Below are 24,156 nucleotides of genomic sequence, written 5' to 3' on the forward strand. Positions count from 1 at the left end.
AGGGCTCATCTGGGAGGTGGCACCCAGGGTGAAGGGTGGAAAAGGAGAGGAAGAGTCCCCAGCTGCCTCTGCCCATTTCCTGGCTGAGTCTTAGCTCACCCTGACAGCCTTTAGAGAGAGCAGCCCAAGTCTAATTCTGTCAAACAACTGTATCATTTTACATGGAGAAGGAATTTCTCTGGAAAGAGAAAGCAAAAAGCATGTAGGATCTGCGTTGGGACAGCGCCCAGGAGCCCGGTAGCAGAAGCCAGGTCTTTGTTGCCAGGGGGATGCAGTTTCAAATCACAGGCTTGAGTCCTGGATCTGCCAGGGGCTGGCTGTGTGACTGGGACAATTTCCTGAGCTTGCTGAGCTTCAAGGCCTTCATTTCTCAAACAGGGGCCCCACTGACCATCTCCCAGGTGGAACAGTGCCTCGCTGGCCCCTGGCAGGCACACAGGAGGCTAGCCTCCTTTCCTCCAACTGAGCACAGGGGTACCTGGAAAATAGCCACACACCTGTCCCCACAGCAATCTCATCATCTCCTTTGCTGCCAAAAGACACTCCCAGCTGTGTCGGTGGCTCCCCAGCCCCGCCTCCCCTCCTTCCTGCCCCTGCAGGCCCATCAGGGGCTCCAGCAACTCACTGCACTCTTGGCTTTCTCACATTGCCTCACTGGGTGGTGGACTGGCCGTTTGGGGGGACAGGCTTCCCTGCTCGGCCCCATCCGCCTTGCCTTCAGCTGCTTTTATCCTCCTCATGCCAGACTGTGTGCTCCTCTCCCCCTGCTGTGGATCACCCAGGAGAACTGCCACCCCCCTCCATGGTCCACATATTAAACACCCCCATGCACAGCTGGGATGGCTGGAGAGGAAAGCAGGGCCATTTAGTAAGGACATTAGCATGGACCATGACATTCGAGGAGGTATTGGCCAGGACAAAACTGTGTGACCCCATCCCCTGGTGGGGTTTACTCAGCTGGCCTCGGCTAAGTGGCTAAGCAAGGGAGGATGGGGAGGGGCCATCCAGCCCAGCCCTCGCTCTGATTTCATCTGTCTCTCATGTCACTACGCTCGTCTCTTAGTGAACAATGCCGACTAGTATGGGCCCTTGGGTGTGGACCCTCTTAGAGCAGCTGAAATTGCTGGAGGCAGTCACCTGACTAACATCATCTAGGCCAGGGCCGTCGCCAGGCCCCCTGCTCACCTGAGCAGCAAGTGGCCTCACACTGCCTGCTACCTACTCCTCCCTCCCCGTCTCTCTCCTCCTTCATTCTGCCCTCCTCTCTCCTTCCTGCTCTTGAAATTCAAACCTGGTCTTCCAGGTGGTCATTAAGGTATCTTTGCCAAGAGATGGGGCTAGAACACATTTTATTTAATAGTAGCTTGATTTCTAACTTAAAAAATACACAGCCATACAGTCTGGACCTCCATTTGCATTCTTGCTTCACATGTTGGGGTGGCCTGGGTCTTTAAACACATTATATAATTCACATGATGGTCTTACTGCTGTTGTCTGTCATCTGTCAACACCCCACCCCCATGCCCTGTAAGTTCTGTAAGCATGTAGGTTTTTTGTTTTTGTTTACTAATGTCCAGGTGAATAGCTGGTACATAGTAGGAACTCTGAGAACATTTGTGAAATAAATGAGTGAATGAATAGTTCTATGTCCTCTGTCCTGTGTATAAATATTTTCTGTCCTGTTCAAATAGACCTAAATTGTCATTGGGTCTGAGAGTTTGGGCAATTTAGTTTTCTTATCTAGAGAATGGGCATAAGAACACGACAGTTTCATGGAGTTGTAAGAACTAAACACATTATATAATCTCTGAGCCTCAGTTTCTTCACTATAAGATGGGGATAATTAGAGTATTTACTTCATGTGATTTTTGTGGGGTTTAAATAGATTGTTTATGTGAGGTGCTTAGTGCAGTGTCTGGAACAAGGAGGATAATGATAAATGATTAAAAACTAAAGAAGGAAGCATGAATGGTGGGATTCTGCAGTTGGTGCCAGGAAGGAGCCTGTGCAGAGCCTCACAAAACAGCACCTGGGTGGCTGCCTGCTCCAGTGAGCAGAAGGCCTGAGAGGCGAGACATTTGGAATTGTTTACTTGGCATTTGGGTCCCAAAGCCAGGGCTGACCTGCTCTCAACCATCAGGCAGCGTGTACCTGATAGATGGGGAAGCGCAGGCCAAGAAGCCTGCATTCTCCCACCATTCACGAGGACAAGGCTACCTTTATTAAAGGGCTGGGCTGGGCACTCTCGGAGACTGTCCCACCTGCAAAGACCAGCAGCCTGCTGTGAAGGATTCCCATGACCTTGACAATCTCATGTTGCACAGTATTGGAGGCTACAGCAGTGCTGCTCTGGAAAGCAGGCCTCCCTCCCTGCTGCCCCTCCAGGGCACGGGAAGCTGAGTGGCCACCCAGAAGCCCCTCTGCCCTTTGCCTACCCTCATCCTCCTCATCCTTTAGTGCCTCTCACCACTGCCTCCTCCAGGAAGCCCCTGGATAATGCAAACCTGACCCCTGTGGACTTTCCTGGTGTCATTGGCAAGGTTTCTGTGTCCTTCTTGTCTGCCTTATGCTGCTCTTCCAACAGGCTAGATTACTTGAGCTGAAGTACTTTAAAGTAAAAAACAGACTTAATAATGTGGCTTCTATGCCTTCTTCCCACTCTCTGCCACTGTAGACACCATGACAACACACGTCTTGTGGTCCAGTAATTTTATTGCATGGGGATCTTGAGGCACCTGGTAAGCCAAGCCCTGGACTACCCAGGTACAAGGCAACAGAGAAGGTGCAGACTCCCCATTGATTCCTTCTGCAAGAAATCTGTTAGACCTGCTGTTTTTCAGTTCAGGGGCACAGCCACATAGACAGGCTTTCCTGAAGCAGCTCAGAAGCCTCCTAACTCCAGCCAGGCCCAGTGGCCATGGCTTCCCTGGAACAGGCCTGCTGATGGTGGCTTTCTCTCCTGGAATGTGGCTGGGGGTGGGGAGAGAGGTTTCAAACTGGGGATGCTGATACTTCAATGTGACCTGTGGAGCATACAGATTTGGGAGGATGAGTTCCCTCATTTCCAGAACTTCAGAGCTCTCTCTTCTGGGCCATTAGGCAAGAAAGGTATAGACTGGTTATAATGTCATTCAGTGGAATGCTTGGAGATGTCTTCTGACTTTACTCAACAGTTCTTTGGTTTCTCCTGATTTTTATTTAAATTAATTGGTAAGAAGCTTGCTTCTCCTTGGGAAAACACTTACTTAGAAATAATTGCCTGAATCAGAGAGGAAAATACGTGATAAACACAACCTTGTTCTTGGGGTGGGTCTGGAGGTCCATGCATGTCATCTCCAGGTAGGCAGGCGATGGTGCTGAGAGGGGTAAGCTGAGAGGAGGGTATTTTCAGGATGATGAGGGCAGAGGGCCTATGGAAGTGATTTTGAAGGCTGAAATGGTGACTAACAGGTTAGGCCATCCCCTCACCTTAGGATGACAAGCAGTAAATTCTAGTCACTTCTGTAACTCTTGAGGAGTAGGGAGTTTGGCTAATTGACATTTCTGGTGTACTCAGGAGTATCCTTTTGAGTTCCAAATGTTCTTGAAAACTCTGTGTTGGATAAAGAAGAGGAGAAGCCTTGCAGAACCAGGGCAACATGAGTGGCAGAAAGGAGCCCCACAGTGAAGGAGGAACCTGGACAGAGTAGAAGTCACCATGGTGGTCAGGAATACCAGCTGCACAGGGGAGGTGGGCTTCAGCTAAGCACGGAGACTCAGTGGCCAGTCTGTGCTCCAGACCCAGTCTGCAAGGGGTTCCCATCCTAGGAGTTTCTTGGACTTCAAAGGCCTGAAGTTCTGAGGGGCAGGTGAGAAACTGAGTCCTCAAGAGGCTTGAATGGGCACTGGCTGCAAGAAGATTCAGTGTGCTCCTCTAGCCAGACAAAAACAAAGGTGCTGCCTGTTCTGCTTGCCTGTCTCCCAGCACTTGAAAGCAGACGGGACAGTTTCACTCAAGGCAACACAGCCCAGAGCCACATCCCATCTACTCAGCCCTCTTCTTCCCTTTGGTGGTGGTCCCAGGAGCACAGAGGTGAGGCTGTGGGGGACAAACACTGTTATTTGCCTCCTTTGCGCATCTTCAAAGAACATGGGGAGAGCTGACACCATGCGTAGGGCTTGCAGTTTGTAATCTCTAATGTACAAAAGGCAAAGAGCTTCATCAGTGCCACCATGCCATTCACAAAGGAGACAAAAATGCTCGCTGGGATTGAGAACTAAGACTTAACATCATTGTATTTATTAGGTTCTGAAACAATACACATTCACATCCTTTTGAATACAGTACATTTGGCACAATAATGTTTACAATGAAATAACACTAATAAATGGCAAGAGATTAAAATTACATCCAAAAAGGGAAAAATAAAATGTACAAATGAAGCATCACAATACAAAAAAACCCCCCAAAAAAACCAATAACAAAAACCCTAAAATTGAATACATTTTATTTAGCCAGAATTATTTTGCACATAATTTAAAAAGAGGTAATTTTTTTGGCCTTCTTTTTTTTTTTTTTTAAGCAAGAATGCATTGTTTTCACCTTTGGAGGAAAAAAATTATGTTTCCACTTCACAAAGTCCATAATGACGGAACACAGGAGAACAGCTATCCTTCATATATTTTTTTTGGCAATTTTTTTTTTTTTTTGCACTCTTTTTCTCTAACAGGAAAAAAAAAAAAGAGCTAGGGAGATTAGAAAGAATCCACAGAAATGTAATGGTATGTCTGCTTCCAAACTCTTGTGAAAACTGAAATGAAACAATGGCTACTCAAGGAACACCTGGCCTTTTTTCTCTACTACAGGGATTTGAATTGGCCTGTGTGAGAACCTGGGCAGCTCCAGCCAGACTTTGGGTGCTGCATGGTGGCATCTGTGGCCAGCTGAGCCCCTAATTTACTGCCTAGAGCTTAGAGCTGCTGGGTGGAATGTAGTATTATTTGACTTCCCAGCAAAAGTGCAGGTGGTCCTGTAGGAAGGAACTAACCCCTGCAGACATGGGGATACCACCACAGCCTTGGACAAGGCCAGGGGGCACTGCAGTTAGAGCCTTTGCTTGGCTGTTCCAAGTTTATCCTGGGGAAGGAAGCAGAGAGCAGTAGTGATGCATGAATGTCGTGGGCAGGACTGTCGTGTCTTCTTAAAAAATGAGATGATGCCACCATGAAGATGTCTCTGTGCTTGTACTCGACTCCAGAAGAGTCTCTCCCCAGTATGTCAAGTTACCGAAGATGAATTAATCTACTTTTTTTCAGCACTTCACTGGTATGCCAAACACACAAATTGATACAGAATAATATTTGAAATGATTGTAAGAATGGATAGTAATTGCACCTGAGTTTTTAAAAAGGAAAAACAAAAAAGAACTGACTGTTATCATTAGTAACAAGGCTATAACCAGCTGGATGCAAATATGGACACCATCTCTCTGTGGGCTTGAGCTAGTCGCTGTCCAAGCTTTGAAACCACTATCAAAAACATTCCTTTCTCTTCCCCATCTCTATCAGGGCATAATAGAGCACAGGAGAACTATATGTGAGATTTAATATAGCTTAATATTTGTTTACATCTTTTAAGATAAACGAAAATCAAAATGAAATAAACAATACAAAGGACCCCTTCTCAAAGAAAAAAAAAAAGAAAGAAACACATCCTATCTCTTGGTAACTTGAACCAATACACTTACAGAGTATTGCACCTGGACATTATTATAATTATTCTTTCATAGACTAAAGTTTTATAATATGCCTGAACATGCAGCAGTTGATACCTCTAAAGTCAATGAATTAATTCCACAGGCCTTGCAGCAAACACTATATACAAAAATCCCAAATGTACAAAAGGCAAAAAGCTTCATTAGTGCCACTTTGCCAGTCACAAGTATATATATTTAGGGGCAGCTGGGAAATCCACGTGCAACAGCTGGAATGGATTCCATTCCCTGCTAAATCAGTTCAGTAAAATAGGGATTCAAATGACCTCCAGGAAACATATACACAAAGCCACAGAGAACCCTTGGAAATCAAAGAATGTAACACTGTCAGCGTATCTACAGGAGGTAACATCATGTCCATTAAATAGTGTCCCCATGAGTTGTGCTGCTTGTCACAAAGAAACAAAACTCCCAGTACATCTTGCCACACTGTCAGTTTTCAAGCAAGTTCAGTCTCTTGATACCCTCTGTATAACCCATGTTTAGTCTTATTCTGCTTGTTTCAAAAGCAGATATTTCATATTTAACTTTACATGTTTAATGTTTAAAAACCACAACACAGTAGTACTACCATTGTGTAGAAGTGCGCAAAAAATAACACACTGCTGCAGAAAATAAATAGAGTTAATGCCGGGAGTTTAGGGCCAAACTGGAAAGAGAACTTGGGAGTGGAGTTTTGCTGGAACCCCAGGGTCATGGCCATCAATGCGTGGCCTGTGTTCAGGCAGACCTTTTACATTGCAGGGCACTGCTTGTTTCCCTCCCCCAGTTCCTACAGCCCCCATGCCACTACAGCACTCACAGCAGCCACCATGGACAAGTGGTTTCACACTGTGTATTAGCCCTTTAATATCTACCTGTATTAATACTGGAATTCTTTTCTTTTGGCCAATTAGAAAGCAAATTTGATGATATAGTTTTCAAATGTTAATGAGTTCAAAGTCAAATTCCATTTTCTACAAAATTTCTTCACGAGATACATGCTTACACAACTTTGGCATGCCCCAAAGCTAAAACCAAAGCAAGCAAGAATCAGCCATTTCGGAGCAAACCAACACAGGTAGCCAACCGTGCACCTCTCCATCTCTCTCCTCTGCAGGGACACCCCGAGGGCACCCACCCTCATGCTGAAGAAGCACCAATTCCTTCTCCTGGACAGAAGGGCAGAGGATGGCAGGCGGAGGACTGGAGGGCTGACTAGTGAGGGCTGACTAGTGAGAGCTGTTGGGACTCTCCGTTCAGAAGCAGAGCCAGAGCCTTCCTGTTTCCTTCCATTGTTGTGTCCAGTGAGAGAAGTGAAGTGGCTTCACGACTGGGGCCCTCAAGGAGCAGAACAGGCTTTTTCCAACATGGCCGTGTGTCCTGCTAGCTGCTGACCCATGGCGATTCTGCATTACTGGTGAGACAAGAACTGAGAGTGCCTTCTGGTCCTCAGGTGGGAGCAGGGAGGAGCCGGCCCGGGGTGGGGATGCAATAAATAGAGGGTGGACAAGGCGTTGGGCTCTGGGGAGGAGAGGCAGTGCCGGCCGTCAGCCCCTGGCAATAGGCACCCCTTCCTGCAGCATCACCGAACTCCACCTGCAGCCACTTCTCAGGGCATCAGGTCTTCACCAAAGTAGGAGAAGCCTTTGAATTCCTCTTGGTTGATCTGCTTCACAATGGCTTCATCTACGAGTGTGAGTACCGGCTCCTCCCGGGTAAAGTCTTGGTCAAAGTTGTTGACGTCTCTTTTGGTTTTCTGTGAGAAGAAAAGAGAGAGCACTGACTCCAGGCTGACCTTCCTCCCCAGAGCCCCCACAGAGAGTGGGCACTGTGCTGACCAGCCTCTTGCCAAAGCAGGCCTCTAGCTACTGAGAGCAGACACGAGCTGTTCCAATGAGGTAACGATGGATGGCCCCAGGACCAGGAGGTGACAGAGCACTTGGAGAAGAATGAGTCCAGGTGAAAAGGAAGAAGAGGTGAGAGGGTATGATGGAAAAGCAGGGAAGTGGGATTCCCACAGACTGTGCTGGGGGGTGGAGGTGTGTGCGTGTGGGACGGCGGGATGCAGCACTCCCAGCTCACTCCCCTTCCGGCATCTGCCCTAACCTTCTGGCTCCAGTGAGATCTCCCTCCATGAGACCCAGGGAACAAACCTGAATCCCTTTCCCACTAAGCATCCAGTGGTCTTACTTCCCTGTAGGTAGACCTCATAACTTTGCCATGTCTGCTCCATATGACAGCCTCCCTAATAAGCAGGAGTATGGGTAGGAGGGCAGGACCATTATCTGGAAGCCTGCCTTGATCCCTACCTGTACTCACCATGAACCCTATTTTGTGCTCCCACATTACTGCTATTATTACATTCAACATGCTGACTTGCAAAGAAATGTTTATGCTTTTATCCCTACCAATAGCTCCTTAAAGGCAGGGGCCTTATTTAATCTGGGTCCCTAGCAATAAGCGTCTTCTGAATGAATGAACATGGGAGAAAACCCACCACTGACTCCCCAGCTCAGAAGAACCTACACCCAAGTGTGGGCTCAAGTTTCCAAAAATGGGCTTATGGTTCACTGGGGTGGAAGGCAACAATCAAACAAATCCTAGCTTTGGGAGAAAGTCAGGAAGTGTGCATAATGCTCTCTGATTTTAGGGGCTTGTGGTTGAGGAGGGAGCCAGTATTCCTGTCTAGAACACACTGCAGTGGTTAGAAAAACTTCCATGGAGAAGTTGGGCTTGACTGGGACTTGAAGAATGAGTTATAATCATGTTGGTAGAGAAGGAGGAAGTCACCTTGGCAGGGAGAAAGATGGGACAGAGGTGGCGGGCAAGAACATGAGAGATGTACTCATGGGCTCTCCAAGATGCCTGGACAGAGTCCAGCATGGGGATGACAGGGCTAAGGGTGGAGGCTGACTGCGGAGGACTGCATACCCGGCCCCCTCCTCCACCAGGCACAGCACAATGCCGAGAAGTCTGAAAGAGCTCTTACAATACTTTTTCAGACACTGCTTAACTGATGTTCCCCAGGAACAGTGACTTGGATGATGGAGTAAGTCATGTGGGAAGATCATTATTATGTGTAGGAAGACTAACATTAATGTATGCTATATTCTAGGGAAACCATTAACCTAAAAGATGTTAATAAGTAGTCTATGAAAAAGGTGGTTTTCAGACAAAGGTTTATTTTGTACCCTGCTCTTGGAGATTTGCCATGCACATTGGCAAATTAAAGACTCCGATACATCCCAGCGTCAAGAAATCTGGTTCCCTTTGTTTAGGTTAGCCTTCTTCACACTTGATGTAACACTTTCTTTTCCCCTTTTTTCGAATAGCTTCTTAACATCTTTCCCCAGAGGAGAGTTCTGCAGAACGTGGTTTGGGAAGTGCTGCTTTACAGTTTACAAAGCACCTTCACATACATTTTCCCATTTGATTCTTGGAACGAACAGGTATTATTATCCTGATTTTACAGGTGAGGAAACTAGCCCAAAGAAGTGTGGTCATTTGAAAGCAGAGCCAGACTCAAATCCAGGTCTCAGCATGATGCTTCTGATGGTGTGGGATGTCTGGAGAGCTGGGCACCAGAGAGATGGGAAGACATAGCAAGGATCGACTAGGAGACATTTCGGTACAGCTGCTACGCTGAAATAAAGCCAGCAAGGCCAGAGTGGTGGAGGAGGGCCAGGGGCTGGGGAGAATGGGTAATGTGGACTGGGTGGGCTTGACAGGGGAATCTGGTTTCAAACTGTCTTGGCCTGAGAGCAGAATCAGATGGATGGCACAGAGTGGGAATGAGCTGATCTTTCCAGTACTTCTGCCCCTCACTCCTGCTTGACATCTTCTCTCTGGGCTTGAGCAGCATAGTTCAGTAGGTCTCAAGAGACCTTGGATGGGAAACAGAAGGAGTCACAGAAAACCCCAGGGATGGAAGGAGGACCTGCAGCTGTAGGATGTGTGGGTTGCCTTTGAGCAGGGTAAGCAGAGAGCTGACCCCCAAGCGAGAGGACTATCTGTTCTACGGCTCCAGTGTGTGCTGAGCAAGGAAAAGGTCGGGGGTGGGAGGGATCCTTCACGGCCTGGGGCTTCAGAGAGGAACCACAAAGCCCATCTCCGTAGTGACACATGCGTCCAATGGATGGATGCCGTTGAGGGGAAAGGCATAGTGTCACCTCTTCTGAAGAGCTCTATCAGACGAGGGATGGGCTGCTTTGATTGAGGAGTGGCTGCAGAGTACGGCTGGCTGTGCTGGGTGTGATGAGTTCAGGAGGATTAGGGCAGAGAGGAGTGACTTGGGGAGCACTGAGTATTATCCCAGAAGACAACCAAGGGACATCCTCAATGGGGGTGGGGAGCATAGGGGACCAGTGGGGAGGAGGCGTAGCTGGGTGAAGAAGAGAGGCAAGGAATAGGGCAGGAGGAAAACTCAATTTGCAACATCCAAGGATGGGCCATGCCCAGGTCTCCTGCATTTCCAGGGGCAGGACCACTTCCTTCCCCCCTCTCACTGGTCGCTAGTGAGGAGCATGTGTAAAGAACCTTAGGAAATCTATACGTGTTCTGACTTTGGCTCTGCCTGTCTACCTGCTTGTCTGTGCTTCAACTTTCAATCATTAGTGCCCATTAGTCATGGAAACTGGTTTCATTTCCTGAGGTCAGCCGAGCATAGTGATGGAGCTAGATTTCACAGGATGTCCAAATTTCATGGCTTGCTGATTGTGTACCAGGGAACCAGGCTCAGTCAACACAGACAAGGATGTCTTCCCAGAGCACCTCTGGCTCCACTGTGGGTTAGCCTGGGGAGCCATCTAGCTCAGCTCTGGGCTTTCCTGGGGTCCCAGAATCACTGGTGGCACCTCAGAATGGCATTCCTCAAGAGCTCTATAGAAAAACACACTTGACTCACCCACTCCCTTACACAACCTGGCCTAGTCCCTATTTTCCTTGGAGACATTTTACATGCATATTAGTTATTCATTTCCAATTCAAATCATCAACATCCCCACTATGTGTAATTCCTGACTATGTGCAATTCCTGACTATTTAACTTTAGGGACTTAGGAAGTTTTCCAAAGCAAATACCCCTGGAACACATCATCCCCTATTCACAGCATGTAGATAGTGCACCATTCTCACATTTGAAGAGATCCAGGGATTATATATCCTTGACTCGCTGATTTTCTTTGAAAAGCTGCTGCTGGCTTCAGAGCAGGCGCAAGACTCAACTCCAGCATCCTAATGGGCAAACTCCCAGAGACTCTCCCTGCTTACCTGATCCTTGGTCATCCTATATGCCTTTCCTAAAGTTTAAATACCAGACTCCTAACACACACTGAATGGCCTGAGAGGTGACACTGAGACTAACTGTCTAGCTCTTCAGATCATCTCTTTTCCATGAAGCCCTCTCACATCCTTTGGCCCTCCTGCCCCTTAAGGAAGGCTACACGGAGTAGCATAAAGAGCACTGGCTGACATTTCATCCTGTCCCTTCCTACTTATATGACATTGTATGAAGTTACTCTTTGAGCCTTGGTCTTTCCATTTGTAAAACAGGAGTGGTAACAGGTACCCTACAGATTGCCTTGAGGAGTGAGATGCCAGATGTACTTAAGTGCAGACCCAATACATAACGGGCACTCAATGAGTGTGAGGTCCTGCCCTCCCTCCAAGTGCACTGTGGGCATGTGTCATGCACAGCTGGCTGTGTTACCCACCACCGTCTATGTGACCTGTTCATCAATGCCAAGAGTGTCCTGAAGGCAGGGACTGAGACTCATATGTCTCTGCATGCCTCCAAATTCTGAATGAGCGCTGAGCTGGAGCCTTTCTGGACATCCCAGGCTTCCTCTAGCAACTTTTAGAATCTCTAAAAGTACCTTACTGCTCTTGGGCAAAGTGCCAAGTTCTGACACTCGCCCACTTGGAAGGACCTCTGGGATCTTGTCCCTGCTGACGTGGCCAGCTTCACCTCCCAGACCCTGCTGAACCATGAAGTCCTCTGGACTTACTGGCCTCCTGCCTCCAAGACTTTGCATAGCTAATCCTCTGCCTGGAACACCCACTCCTGCTTCCCCACTTGCCTTCTGTCCCATGTCTTCCTCACTGAGCTGGCTCCATTCACCTTTCCTGTCTTGGCTTAGACGCCCTTCCTTCAGGAAGCCTCCCTATCCCTCCGAGCCTCTCATGGGTGCCCCATAGTCTGTCCTAACTCTTATCACAGCACTTATCACACTGGATGTCCTCCTATCCACTCATTTTTGAACTCCTTGGGGGCTGGAACTTGACTGAACTCACTTTTCCATCCAATCCTAGCAAAATGCCTGGCACATAGCAAGTGCTCCATAAATATCGCTGGAAAAATGAATGAACACACTGCTCTTGTGGCTACATTATTTAAAGCCAGTAAAGTGACCTGGATTCAGGACCAGGGGCAGCTGTCATGCCAGAGAGGTTTTTCATCTGGGGAAGTACAGGCAGAGTGGGGAGAGGGCTGAGGTCTGATTCACACAGGGCCCGGAGCCAGGCAGCCCAGCCCAGCAGCCCCACAGGGCCCTGAGAAACTGGCAGGCATGGGCCTAGTTAACGGGTTTCCTCTCCCAGCAGCCATCAAGTTGGGTCACTAGGGTTCCTTGACTGCTGGTATAGGATGGAAACAGAAATAGGCTTAACCAGAGTTTGGGAAAATTGCATCAAGACAGATGGGCTAAGGGGCCTTTAGGGATTTGGTGGGTATGTCCCTAACCCTTGTGGTTGATGTTAAGAGGAAATGACATTCCTATTCCCTTTGGCATTCTTTCCAAAATAAGGTCTTGGATTTCAGAGGTCTGGGGCTAATCTTGCAGTGGGGGAGTAAGACAGCATTTATGGAAACAGAGTTACAGGTCACTCCAGATCCTTCTGGGAAATTGCATCTGAGGAGCAAAGCCAGTGGGCCTGCCTTATAGATTGCCCAATACTGCTGAGGGCTGGGGACTCAGCAGGCTCTGGTGGTGCTGGTGGTGTTTGGACCCCAGTGTGGACACAGGCAGGGGAGCCTGCATACTTGTTTCCTGTCTGGCTGGCACAATTCTTCCCTAGCCCTTACTGTGCTGAAGTCATAAACACAAGCCTTTAGAGAGCCAGTTATTTCTGTTTCTGTCTTCCCCTGATTACAGATCAGCACCTGACTTTATTCTAAAGCACAGAGAAAACTCCCTGATATTATAGGTGGGGGCTCAGGGTTGGTTTTCACAAAGCCACCTTGCTCATCCCTGCCCACCCCTTCATCTCTGCTTGGAGTGCCAGCAAGAGCATAGGTAGCAGAGTGGCCACAACCCAGGGTTCCTCTCTCCCAAGGATGTGACAAGAATGGGGGAGATACGCCATCTCCATATGGTCTCCAAAATGCCAGCTTTCTTCTATGTCCCATGTCAGGTTCCAACATCTCTTGTCTTTCCTGACACCAGTCTCACCCCATCCCACCCTCCTCCATCCCCACAACACTTACTGGATCACACATTTGGCCCCTTCTCTAGCATTTTATGTGCATCATATTCTTCTCTTATAACCCATCAGATACCTACTGCAAGCAGGGTATGTGTGGCAGGGTTTAATATGCATTTGCTCAAAATAATTTTATTTACCGAACCAGTCAAACCCAAATTCTCCTAAGCTTTGAAATGTCAGTATTCTTATCTATGTTCTATATACCTCTCTTAAATATTCTAAAAGAGAAAGTAAGAACTTAAATAATTAGACTGCTTGCCCAAAATCTTTTAACCCCAAAATCATTATACCCACACATTCTAATTATCAGAGTATACATGAGTATGTTTATACACACATACTTACATGTGAAGTTAAATGAAATACAGAATGTATAACTGCGTAGTGTGTTGCCTAGCAAAATGAGGATTGGAACAGAATTCAAGTTAACTATCATTTACCTAGATATTTCTCTAAACATAATCCCCTACCCTTTCCCTACCTTTGATTTTGTTAACCAAAAACTGGCCATATTTTTGGATTTTCTTTATAGAAAAAAGAGCGAAACATACAGAAGTTGTCTAGCACTGGGCTGTCCATGGAACATTCTATAGCACTTATCTTGTCCCAAGCCACTGAGGGCTCCCTGCTTTTCATCCAGCTGCTCCTTCAAATGTGGTGGTCAGAGCTGACTGTTTGATCCCTAACTCTGGTCTGAACAATGCCATGTGCAGTGGCAGGATCCTCTACTTGGTGGGAACTCTTAAATTAAACTGATGTCTAAGATACTATCAATGCTTTATCATTTCTTAAGTAGCTGTGATAAATTATTGGTGTTCTTAGTTTTATGAATCCAATTTAACTCTGGTACTGGTTGAGTTGTCTCTCCTGAAAAAGATGTATTGAAATCTTAACCCCTAGTACCACAGAAATGACCTTATTTGGAAGTAAGGTCTTTGCAGATGTAAACAAATTAAGATCAAGTCAGTAGGGTGGGCCCTAATCCACTATGGCTGGTGTCCTTCTGACAGGGAGAAATGCTGACTCGGAGACATGTGCACGGGGAAGGCTGTGTGGAGAGACACAGGGAGTTGGCCATGTGGAGAACAGGGCAATGCCGCCACAAGCCAACAGGCACCTGGGGCTACCCGGAGCTGAAGGAGGCACAAGAGGGTTCTTCCCCTGCAGGTTTTAGATGGAGCACGACCCTGCGGACAGCGAAATGGAAGACTTCTTGTCTCCAGAACTGGGAGACGATACATTTCTGTGGTTCCAGACCACCCAGTCAGTGGTCCTTTGTTATGACAGCCCTAAGAAACCTATATAAATTCCAATCTTCTGAAACTAATTTTTAGAATCCAACTGTAACCCTTTACATTTAAGCTTGATTTCTTATTTTGGTATTTATTTCTAGACTGTCAAAATCACCATAAATTACAATTCTGTAATTTACCCCTCTGCATCTCGGTTTATTTACCAAGAAAGTGGGGATAACAAATACGCCTAGCCTGCCAAGGGTTGTGTGAGAACATATACACCAAGCTTATTTATGCAAACTCTAAAGTACTATGGGAATGTCGTTTTATGCCTTTTTGTCATCCTGAAATTTGATTGGCATGCCTGCCACCTCTCTATCAAGATGTGTATAAAAGTATTACGTAAGGCAGGGTTGGGCTCAGAGTGCTTAGACCTGCCCTCTAAAAACAGTCCTCTTGCAAAGCTGACACCCAGCCCCACCAGTACACTTTAGGGGTGTGGTTGTTAAATTCATTGTGAATTGACCAGCCATGGTCACTTTTTTCATCTTATTCAGGAGGATGATATCAGAGACTTTCAATGGCTTTGCTGGAATAAAGACACACAATGCCTGCAGTGTTATTCTGGTCTATGGGTCTAGAAATTAAGTTCATTGGCTCCGAGTGATGACCATTTTCCCTTAAGTGTCCACAAACTATCTCTACATCAACACTTCTAGAAACTTGCATTAATAACATTGCTTTCAAAGTATCTTGAATCCGTATTTTTCCTATTTCAAATACTGGGGAGACTGCCCACTTCCCATCATTTGGTATCACTGCTCTGTTCTGTCAAATCTCAATTACCAAATAGTGGGCATGGAAGATTCTTTATTAACCTGAGATATAATTCATCGGGGCCTAGAGCAGAGGCTGCACCCTGGAATCACCAGGGAACATTAATAATGAGGCTGGTCCCACCCCAGAGATTCAGTGAAATTGTTTCGGGACCCGGCTTGGACATGAGAGTGTTATAGTTCCCCAGGTAAGCTTTAATGAATGAGATTCATTAATTCACCTCTCTTGAGTTTCAGTTCACTCCTAGTGGTTACTGTCCTCGTCTGTGTATACTTTGAAGATATTTCCCTTTGGGGAAAATAAGTTAGAGGCAAAATAACATCCTTGCTTTTTGTCATTGCTTAACACAGTGGTTCTCCATCCTGCCTGTGCATCAGAAACGAACATGCCTCTATATGGACACTGGGCCTCACCCCACCCTCAGGAACTGGCACGTCAGGGTGGGGCCCAGACCTCTGTATTTTTTGAAGCTCCATGAGTGATTCCAATGTGCAGCCTGGCTGAGTCTCTCTGAGTAAAGAGACAGTGGGTCGTTGTCTTCCTTCTTTTCCTAGTAGCTTCAAGAGGCTTTTTTTTGCTGTGGAAAAGCCTGTTCAGAAAGGGCCTAAGGCTGTTCTGGATTTTGTTTCCTCTTAAGTTCACACTGGATATCGGCATTCCTTCTCAATGTCACGCTCTTTCTTACTTATTTTATACTGATCTTTATAAAATCAGGGCACCTGAGAGCCCGCCGGCGAGCCACGTCTCTGGAGATGGCACCCTCCAAGAGGGAGTGCGGCTTAGCAGGTCGGCATGGATTCTCCGTGGCCACACTGCCTGGACACCAGTCCTGGTTCTCTCAATCTTTGTGGCCTCAAATCAGGCTGCCTCTCGGTGCCTCAGTTTCCTCATCTGTAATGGGGATATCAGTAGTCTTTTCCATGTATATCTGTTCTAAGGGTTAAATGCAATGATGCATTTATGGGGTGAGAACAGTATGTGGCCTAGGGTAAATGTAAGGTATTGGCAGTGCTTCTCCCTCAATGCTTTCCACAACTCTATGGCTAGAACAAGCAGCACTGTCTTTGGGATGCTCCTTGGGAGAGGTCTCTTCCTGATCTTGGTTCACAGAATCATCGCTGTTTCACCCAGGCAACCTGTGCACCTCCATCTCTCTGCACCCTCTGCCTCAGCCTCATGAGCCTTCTCGCAAAGGCTAACACCCAAATGTGCGACCCCCTCCCCCCAAAGGGATGGCCCAGATTTTTTTTGCCTTCCTTCTCTTGTTTTTCTTTCCTCATTTTCAAACATTACGTATATGGCATGTACTTTATATATGCTGGTGGGTTATCTTTAAACTTTCTGGGATAAAGCTGGAGAAGGAAAACAAAAAGGAAGAAAAACTAATTCTGCTTTTAGCACTGTGATGATCACACTGCCTTTTCTCTATGGTGAGTCCTGTGTGTGCTGGGATGCCACAGGGAGCTGTAGAGACTGGGACGAACTGGGCATTGCCTGCTTCCCTGGCTGCTGCTGCCCTCAGAAACACAGACCCAGGGTCTGCAGGTGTTCTGGAATTCCAAGAAATGCTCCAGATACATTATCCTGTTAGATCTCTTAATATTTAAATATTGCCAACTAATTAAAAAAAATTGTTTTTAATGGTAGCCTGGCTGAATGGCTTGCATAATCCTCCAGTTTGTGACCCTTATTTAGTAAAATTGCTTCTACCTTTTATGGGAGAAGAAAAATCAAGACCCATTTGCTTTTCAAGCACAAATGATTAGCTTCATGACATTTAAAAATAGGAAGCACTTGGTCCCTGGCAATTCCCTGATCCGAAGAAGAAGGTCCAGGCAGTGAGGCAGCTGGCCTCTGGGGCTGATGGGGAGACACCCAGGCTGCAGGTGGTGGTCTCAAATGCCCCCTCTTCTATCATCTGATCCACTGCCTACTGTCTAAGCTGCTTCTGAGGGAAAGCTGCCTCACTCCTGAGGTGGTCAGTTTACAGAAATGTATTTTAAAAATGGACCAAGTCCCTCAGCCCATCAGGCATTCTGTACAAACAACCACATCTGAATTTTGTCAAATCAGCTGTTTGAAGAAATTCAAGTATTTCCCCTCTCTCCACGTCCCCTCCTGTTTGCTAGACTATAAACAAATAGACGCTTTTACAAATTCCACTTGAAGAGTTTTTGGCAACTGTCATTAGCTAATACCACCTTCTCCCTCATGCCCAGCAAATGCTTCAGTGATTCAAGGTGTTGAGCCAGCAGGTGGTGGGGTCCACAGAGTCAGCCTCCTGGACCTCACTACAGAGGAAGGTGGGTGTTCCCATAACAAAGGCGTTGTTACCGAACTTTGAACACTTGTTATGATGCTTTTTAAACAAACTTCAGGGCAACTACCCAAAGGCTCATTTGGAAGACAGTGCCAGTTTAGAACCCTTCCGAAGCCTGGAAGGAGAATTCGAAACACAAATGCCTGGTATCCCTGCTCCCACAGAATTAGGCAACACAGTCCCTCCTGTCCCTGGTGAAGTGGGGAGCTTGTCAAGGTGATTTTCAAAGCCACTACAACCTCTAAATTCTGTGGCTCCATCATTTTAAGTAGAAGTAAAGTATTTCAAGCAAGCTTTCTTAATTTGGGTTCCCACTCTTAGAGCAGTGGTGGCACATTTTCTGTGGAGGTCCAGATACCACATGTCTCAGGTTTTGTGGGCCATACAGTCTCTGTTAAAACCACACTACTCTGCCGCTGTGGCTCAAAAGCAGCCATAGACAAGACATGCATGAATGTGCATGGCTCTGTTCTGGTAAAACTTTATTTATGGACACTGTCATTTGAACTTCCTACAATGTTCATGTGTCATGAAACACTCTTCTTCAACCACTTAAGAGAAATGTAAAAAACATTCTTAGTTCAAGGGCTACATGAAAAGAGGCAGTGGGCTGGATTTGGCCTGTGGGCCACCCCTGTGCTAGAGAAAAGACGCCAGGGTTTCTGTGAACCTTGTAAAGCATAGCACAGCATGTAGTATGTATGGGCACATTTGATTTTCCTCGAAAGAGCTCACTGTATCAGATTCTTGAAGGGTGGTGACTTCACTGCTAAGTTAAGAACCAGAGATTTAACTGTTCCCCTCAGACAAAGCAGGGTAATTCTCTTTGAGGAGTCCACATGGAGGAAAATGCCCTGAGAAGCATTCTCAGGACCTGAAATATGCCCTTTTGCTTAAGTCCCTTGGATCACGGAGGTCCCCAGTGTGAGGCGGTCCCTCAGGCCTATTTGGTGCTTGCTGGAAAGGCTGAAGTGAAGGCTGCAGTTGGGAAAAGTCTGCCAGATATAGACTGTGCATCTAAGGCTCTGTCCAGAGGGGCCTTTTAAAACCAGGTGATGCCATTTGTCCCGAAGCTTTAGCTCCACAGACACAGAATTTCTTCATTCCTTTTAGGGAAGGCTTTTCAGGGAGTTCAGGATGGTGCTTACAACTGCTTTCTCAAAGCCTCCCAGCCCAGCAACCCTCCCAGTCCTGCTCATGTCCACATAAATGAACACCACTGATTGTGACTATTTAACTCTAAAATTTGGCCACAAAGGTATAAAGCATAATACATTCCAGCCAAGAGTCATTTCAGACCACTTGGTTATGGATGAGTCCTCATCATCTGCATGGTGCACACTGGCCCTTGATGACATTCCACTTGGAATTTATAAATGGCCCAGCAGTGTCTCTAAGTGCCCCGTGAATTGAGGCTCCACAGGCAGTGAGGCAGGCAGCATCCCAGGGCGAGCTGGGCCGCTGTGCCTTCCATCACTGTCATTGCCCAGGGCACAGCCTGGCCTTGCTGGCTCCTGGTTAATTAAAAGGGCCCTGCTGGGCCCCAGAGGATGGCAGAGAGCAGCTTTTCTCACACAGTGGAGCCCACGACCCCCCAAGATCAGATATGAGAGTAAAGGAGGGTCCAATTCCCTCTCAAATGCTGCACAGGTGCTCTGAGACCATGCCTGAGGCTGCCAGGCCTCCTGACACTCAGGAGAAGAGTCTGGCACTGCTATGTGGGTTAGGAAGTGCCCTTTCCTGGGGAACCTTTCTCAATCCAGGCAGGCCCTCTCCCTAGACATTGACTGCCCCATGCCTCTCTTTCCTAGCACTCCTGGTGACTGAGGCTAAATAATAACTTACTGGGTGTGTGTCTGGTGTTTCTAGCATTCGCACAGTGCTTGGCACAGCCTGTTTCTCCAAAAGGAAATATCTTCAAAAAGCATGGACTGAGGCTTCCCCAGGTGCCAGGCACTGTACGAACAGCCTCACCTGTCTGATTCACTCAACCTTACGCCCTTCCTGCAGGGAGGCAGGGGCTGCCACAGCCCCCAGCATGAAGACTAGGATGGCTTCCCAAAGTGCCGCCAGCAAGAGGTGGAGCCATGACTGAATTCAGCTTACCCTGACCCCCGACCCAAGTCCCTGGCGTGTGCTGTCCTGCCTTCTGCAGGGAGGCATCCATGCGTTCATATGTGCAAAGAGCTGAAGCTCTGAGCCCAGCACAGGCTACCAGGCCAATAGCTTCTGCCAAGAGCATAGTTGCTATGTTACAAACAAATAAACAAGCAAACAGAAATCTACATCCTGCTCTGTATCGGCAGCGCTCACAATGCAAGAGGCCACCAGCCTGACTATGGCTTTGTGGGTCATTTCTTAGATGTCAGGGTGAAGAGGGGCATAGCCCTTTGAGAGTTTTATTATGATCAACCATAAGAAATACATTATATACGATCTAGTGCATATCACCTCATTCTACCACCCCAAGAAAAGATTCAGCCAGCTATGCCTTACCTTTATGTGATACCTTCTGTGGTTTAGTCTAATATGCTACTTTGTTCTTTTCTCCCCTATCCTATTCTTTATTAATTCTTTTTCTACACCTGACCCACTAAATTGGTTTTACAACCCCTTCCTGGGTAGGCCCTGAGGTAGGGTAAAGGGCATGCAGTTGGGTTGTCTGGAACCAAATGTGTAAAAAAGCACACTATGGACATCCAGGAATAAAAAGCCTCAGGAGGAGACAGCCTGGCCTGCCATAGCTTGCCTGAGACCTGAGCTCCGGAGCAGGGCTCTGCGGAGCTCTGCCCCCACGCAGAGGGACATGCAGCAGCAGGCGCCCTCCCTGGTGGTGAGGCAGGAGCCTGCCTCTCCAGCTGAACGTGGGTAGGCACCCAGTGGCAAACCTGGTCCTCTCTGCTTTCATTTGTCATCTACTTTTCAAAGCAGTGCCATTGTTGACAGCTCTTGTGATTAGCTGCCCCAAAGAAGAAACTTTTGAATCTCATTTGGTCAAAAGCCCTGTTCTTCCACTCACCAATTTTCTCCTCTTATTTATAAAAAAGTTCTTGATAGTGATCAGTTCTTTAGGTGTGGGATTTATTATTGCTCTGCCTGCTGGCTTTGAAACAGGAACTGTAAACACTCTAATATATGCCTCTCAAGTCAAGATGAGGTCACCTAATTCTCTAACCATTCAACAATTTCTATCTTATCCTAACATAGGATCTTATAACCCCAAATTCCCAGGAATAAACTGGAATGGAGCTTGGGCCATAAGAAGTGAGAAGAGAATTTAGAGATGGAGCTGAGAGAAAAACTAGATTTACAGAATTCGTTCAGTCATTCCATAAATATATACTGAATACCTACTATGTGCCAAGGGTTGTTGTTAAGGATATAACTGTGAACCAAAGAGATAAAAAAACCTTTCCCCTAACACATTAACCAGACCTTGCCAATTGCTGATGCTGGGTGCTGGACACATGGGGATTCTACTTCTCTCTCTACTTTTGTACGTTTGAAATTTTCCGTAATAAAAAGTTAAAAATATAACTCTCAAATCTCAAACACATGATGCTGAGTGAAAGAAGCCAGACATAAGAGTACATGCTACCTGGCTCCATATACATGAAGCTTTGGAAAAGACAGATTTACTCTCCAGTGACAGAAAGCAGAGCTGGGACTGCCTGGGGCAAAGGGCACCTGGGAACCATTTGGGGACAGAGATGTTCTATATATTCATTGTGCTGGTGGTTACATGGGAGTATCTATTAAAATGTACACTTTAAATGAGTATATTTTATTCTGTGTAAGTTTTAATATAATAAAGTTATTTTAAAAACCCTCTAATCACTGACTTCTTAGACATATTTATATGGGGTAGCTGAGGCTGGAAATAAATCTTAGGGATGATGTAAGTCCCTCATTCTACAGGAAAGGAGCAAAGAAATTCAGTGACTTGCTCAGGGTCTTATAGACACTAACAGCTCTGTTAACAGGAACCAGTACCCAGCTCTGTCCAGCGTTTTCCTCTTAGCTCACTGTCTGCGATGCAGGGTGGGTGGCTAATTTCTGGAATTCCATGTTTTAGGATGACTGTATTCTGAATCACTCGACGGAAGACCCACATCCCAGGCACTTGGGTACCTGTCACCTGAATCTGCCCTGCTTCCCCAGGAAGACCACAAATCCTGCTGTTTCCAGACTCTAGCTGAGATGCCAACTGCTGAGTGGGGGAGGGAGTCTGGCTGGAGCCCCAAGTCAAGGTGTGGTTTATTTCATAAGTCATCTCAGTTGATAAGCCCCACTTTGGGGTTATCTTCCCATCTCCCTACTTAGGGCAAGTATCATACTTCACAGTCCCAGCCATTCTCAGCCCTCTCCCACACCTGAATTACTCCACTGACATCCAAGTTCTTTGCTCCAAGAGTGGAGGTGGTCCCAGAGGGGAGTAACCAGAAAAACAGGGAGGGTTGGAGGGCTGCAGGCATATAAGCCAGGCCTTCTCAGTTTTAAGAGACTAAGGTTGATGTGGAATCTTAATGAAGCTTCACAACCTAATGTTTGTTTGTCAAATCTCTGAATTCTAGAATAATGTCTGAGTGTCAAGTTTAGGCCAATCCAATTCTGTTCCCACCCCCTGCCCCAGCACAAACAATGAGGAAGGAGTAAACAGGGCACCAATCCCTCCAGATGCAAAGTTACGTTTTCAAGAGCTTCTTTTCTCAGTGACAGACATACCCTTGGAGACTCAAGGTCCTGGACTTGGAGGTCGCTGTAGGCGGGGGAACCTTGCCAGTTTGCAAAATTTCCCTTGGTGCTGGCACCCTTCCAAGAGCAAATGCCAGCTTAAGGGCCAGACGACCGAGCCCCTCTGTGGGGAAAGTCTGAGGTTCTTTCTGCTTTTACTTTGATGCACATTATTCAACTTCTGAGCTCTACCCCTCTCCTCCTGGGCTGGGCTCCTGGGTGGGCTGCCAGACCACCTGTTAGCCTTCTCTGCAGAGATGGGCAGGTGGCCCCACCTGGACAGGACCTTCTGCAAGGCCGTGGGTGGGAAGGGGTCCCCCCGAGGCCCTGCCTCCTGGCCTGTCTGGGGAGGGCCTCTTCATTGCATCTCTCCCCCTCTGCCCTCTAACCTTGGGAGTCAAACCTTGAGACTGTCTTCTCAAAGCCTGCGTTCCACCCTATGGCCTAGTATTCCCGAAGCGTTTCATGTTACAGGGTATCCTTCTGCCATCTAAACATCTCAAGATGGTGACGTTAAGGAGATGCTCAGGAATTCTTTTTCTTTTATGTCAGCCTTTCCCTCCAGGGCCTCCCAAATGGCACAAAGTACATGCTCAATAAATACCTGTTGCTGAAAAGAGCTGATCGGTATCCTGCCTCTGCCTTTCCCTTTCCGTGCCTTTCCCCAGGTAGCTGTCTCTTCCTAACCCTTCTGGCTTTCTCTGCCAAGGCCCTGCTCCTCCAGGGTACCTTCCCTGGGTACTCTGGCTCTTCCTTCCTTCAATCACATAGTGCCCGATGCTCCCAGGTAGCTTGTGTGGGAGGCAGGGAGATTAAATTTAATGTGCACTCATTTCACGAACTCATGAGGGTAAATCTCAACCTAACAGCTATTAGGTTATAAATGAAAGCTCTGGGGCTTATAGAAATGCCCGGCCCAGGGCTCCATTTCTCTCCTGGTATGGGGGTGGGGAAACCAGAGTGGTGTGTAGGCCAGCACTCCAGCCCCAGGCTGCAGGGGCGCTCTTGCAATCAGAATGTTGGGATGGAGAAACCTCAGGGACGTCCCACGGAAACTGTGCAGCTTAGAGACCCAGGAGCTGAACTGGTTGTGCTGGCAGAGTGGCCCCTCACCTCACGATGGGCCACTGAGCCACGCACAGCTGTGCTTGGCACGCTGCCAAGAATGAGGGCAGGAAACGGGAAAGTGGTGGGCAAGCTCCCAGAATAAAGGGGGCAGATGAGGTGGGAACTCAGGGCAGCCCAAGGGGCACAAGAGCTGGGAATGCTGGCATCTGGGATAAGTCCATTGTGTGTGGCATCTCCCTTCTCCCAGTGGCCCCCAGCTCGGCTCAGATGCTGTGCCAGCCTTCAGCCACAGAAGGCCATCTGGCTGAGTCTGAATTGTATCCTCTGCCAGGCTGCAGATGCCCTTCTGCCCTGTAGTGGCTGCTGCCCTGGCTGCATGGTGCCCTTCCCCTCTGGCCTCTGCACCCCTTCAGAACGGGGTTTTGTCCAGTGCAGCCTCCCTTGGCTGAGACCCCTTGGTCTCCGTCACTGTCAGCGTCAGCAGGCCTGGCACTCACTATGTATCAAGGACTGCCCTAATCCTCCACAGAACCAGTTTGTTTTCTCACTCCTTACAGCAATCCAGTGTGCTACGTATGGTTACCCTCACTCTCTGGGTCAGCAGACCGAGGCACAGAAAGATGAATGTCCCAGGATCTATGAGCCCAGATTGGAACCTGGCTGCATCACATAGCCCAGCCTCCAAACATCACACCATCTCCTGCAATCCTTAATTCTTGATTCCTGGAGTCTTGGGATGAGAGGA

At 47.4% G+C, this 24,156-nt stretch overlaps 1 protein-coding gene across 2 annotated transcripts in view; it reads right to left on the reverse strand.

The window, feature by feature from the left end:
- Positions 1-4,257: 4,257 nt before the first annotated feature.
- PRKCE (protein kinase C epsilon) overlaps positions 4,258-24,156 on the reverse strand; it is a 511,493-nt gene continuing 491,594 nt past the window's right edge. The window contains exon 15 of one of the 2 annotated variants that reach the window (XM_073213595.1): positions 4,258-7,491. In XM_073213595.1, coding sequence (XP_073069696.1) covers positions 7,345-7,491 — 147 coding nt within the window. In that variant the 3' untranslated portion in view covers positions 4,258-7,344. The remainder of the gene's footprint in view (positions 7,492-24,156) is intronic. The other variant, XM_073213598.1, reaches the window with a different exon arrangement.

The sequence above is a fragment of the Manis javanica genome, chromosome 1 (assembly GCF_040802235.1).
Source record: "Manis javanica isolate MJ-LG chromosome 1, MJ_LKY, whole genome shotgun sequence".
Taxonomy (NCBI): Eukaryota; Metazoa; Chordata; class Mammalia; order Pholidota; family Manidae; genus Manis; species Manis javanica.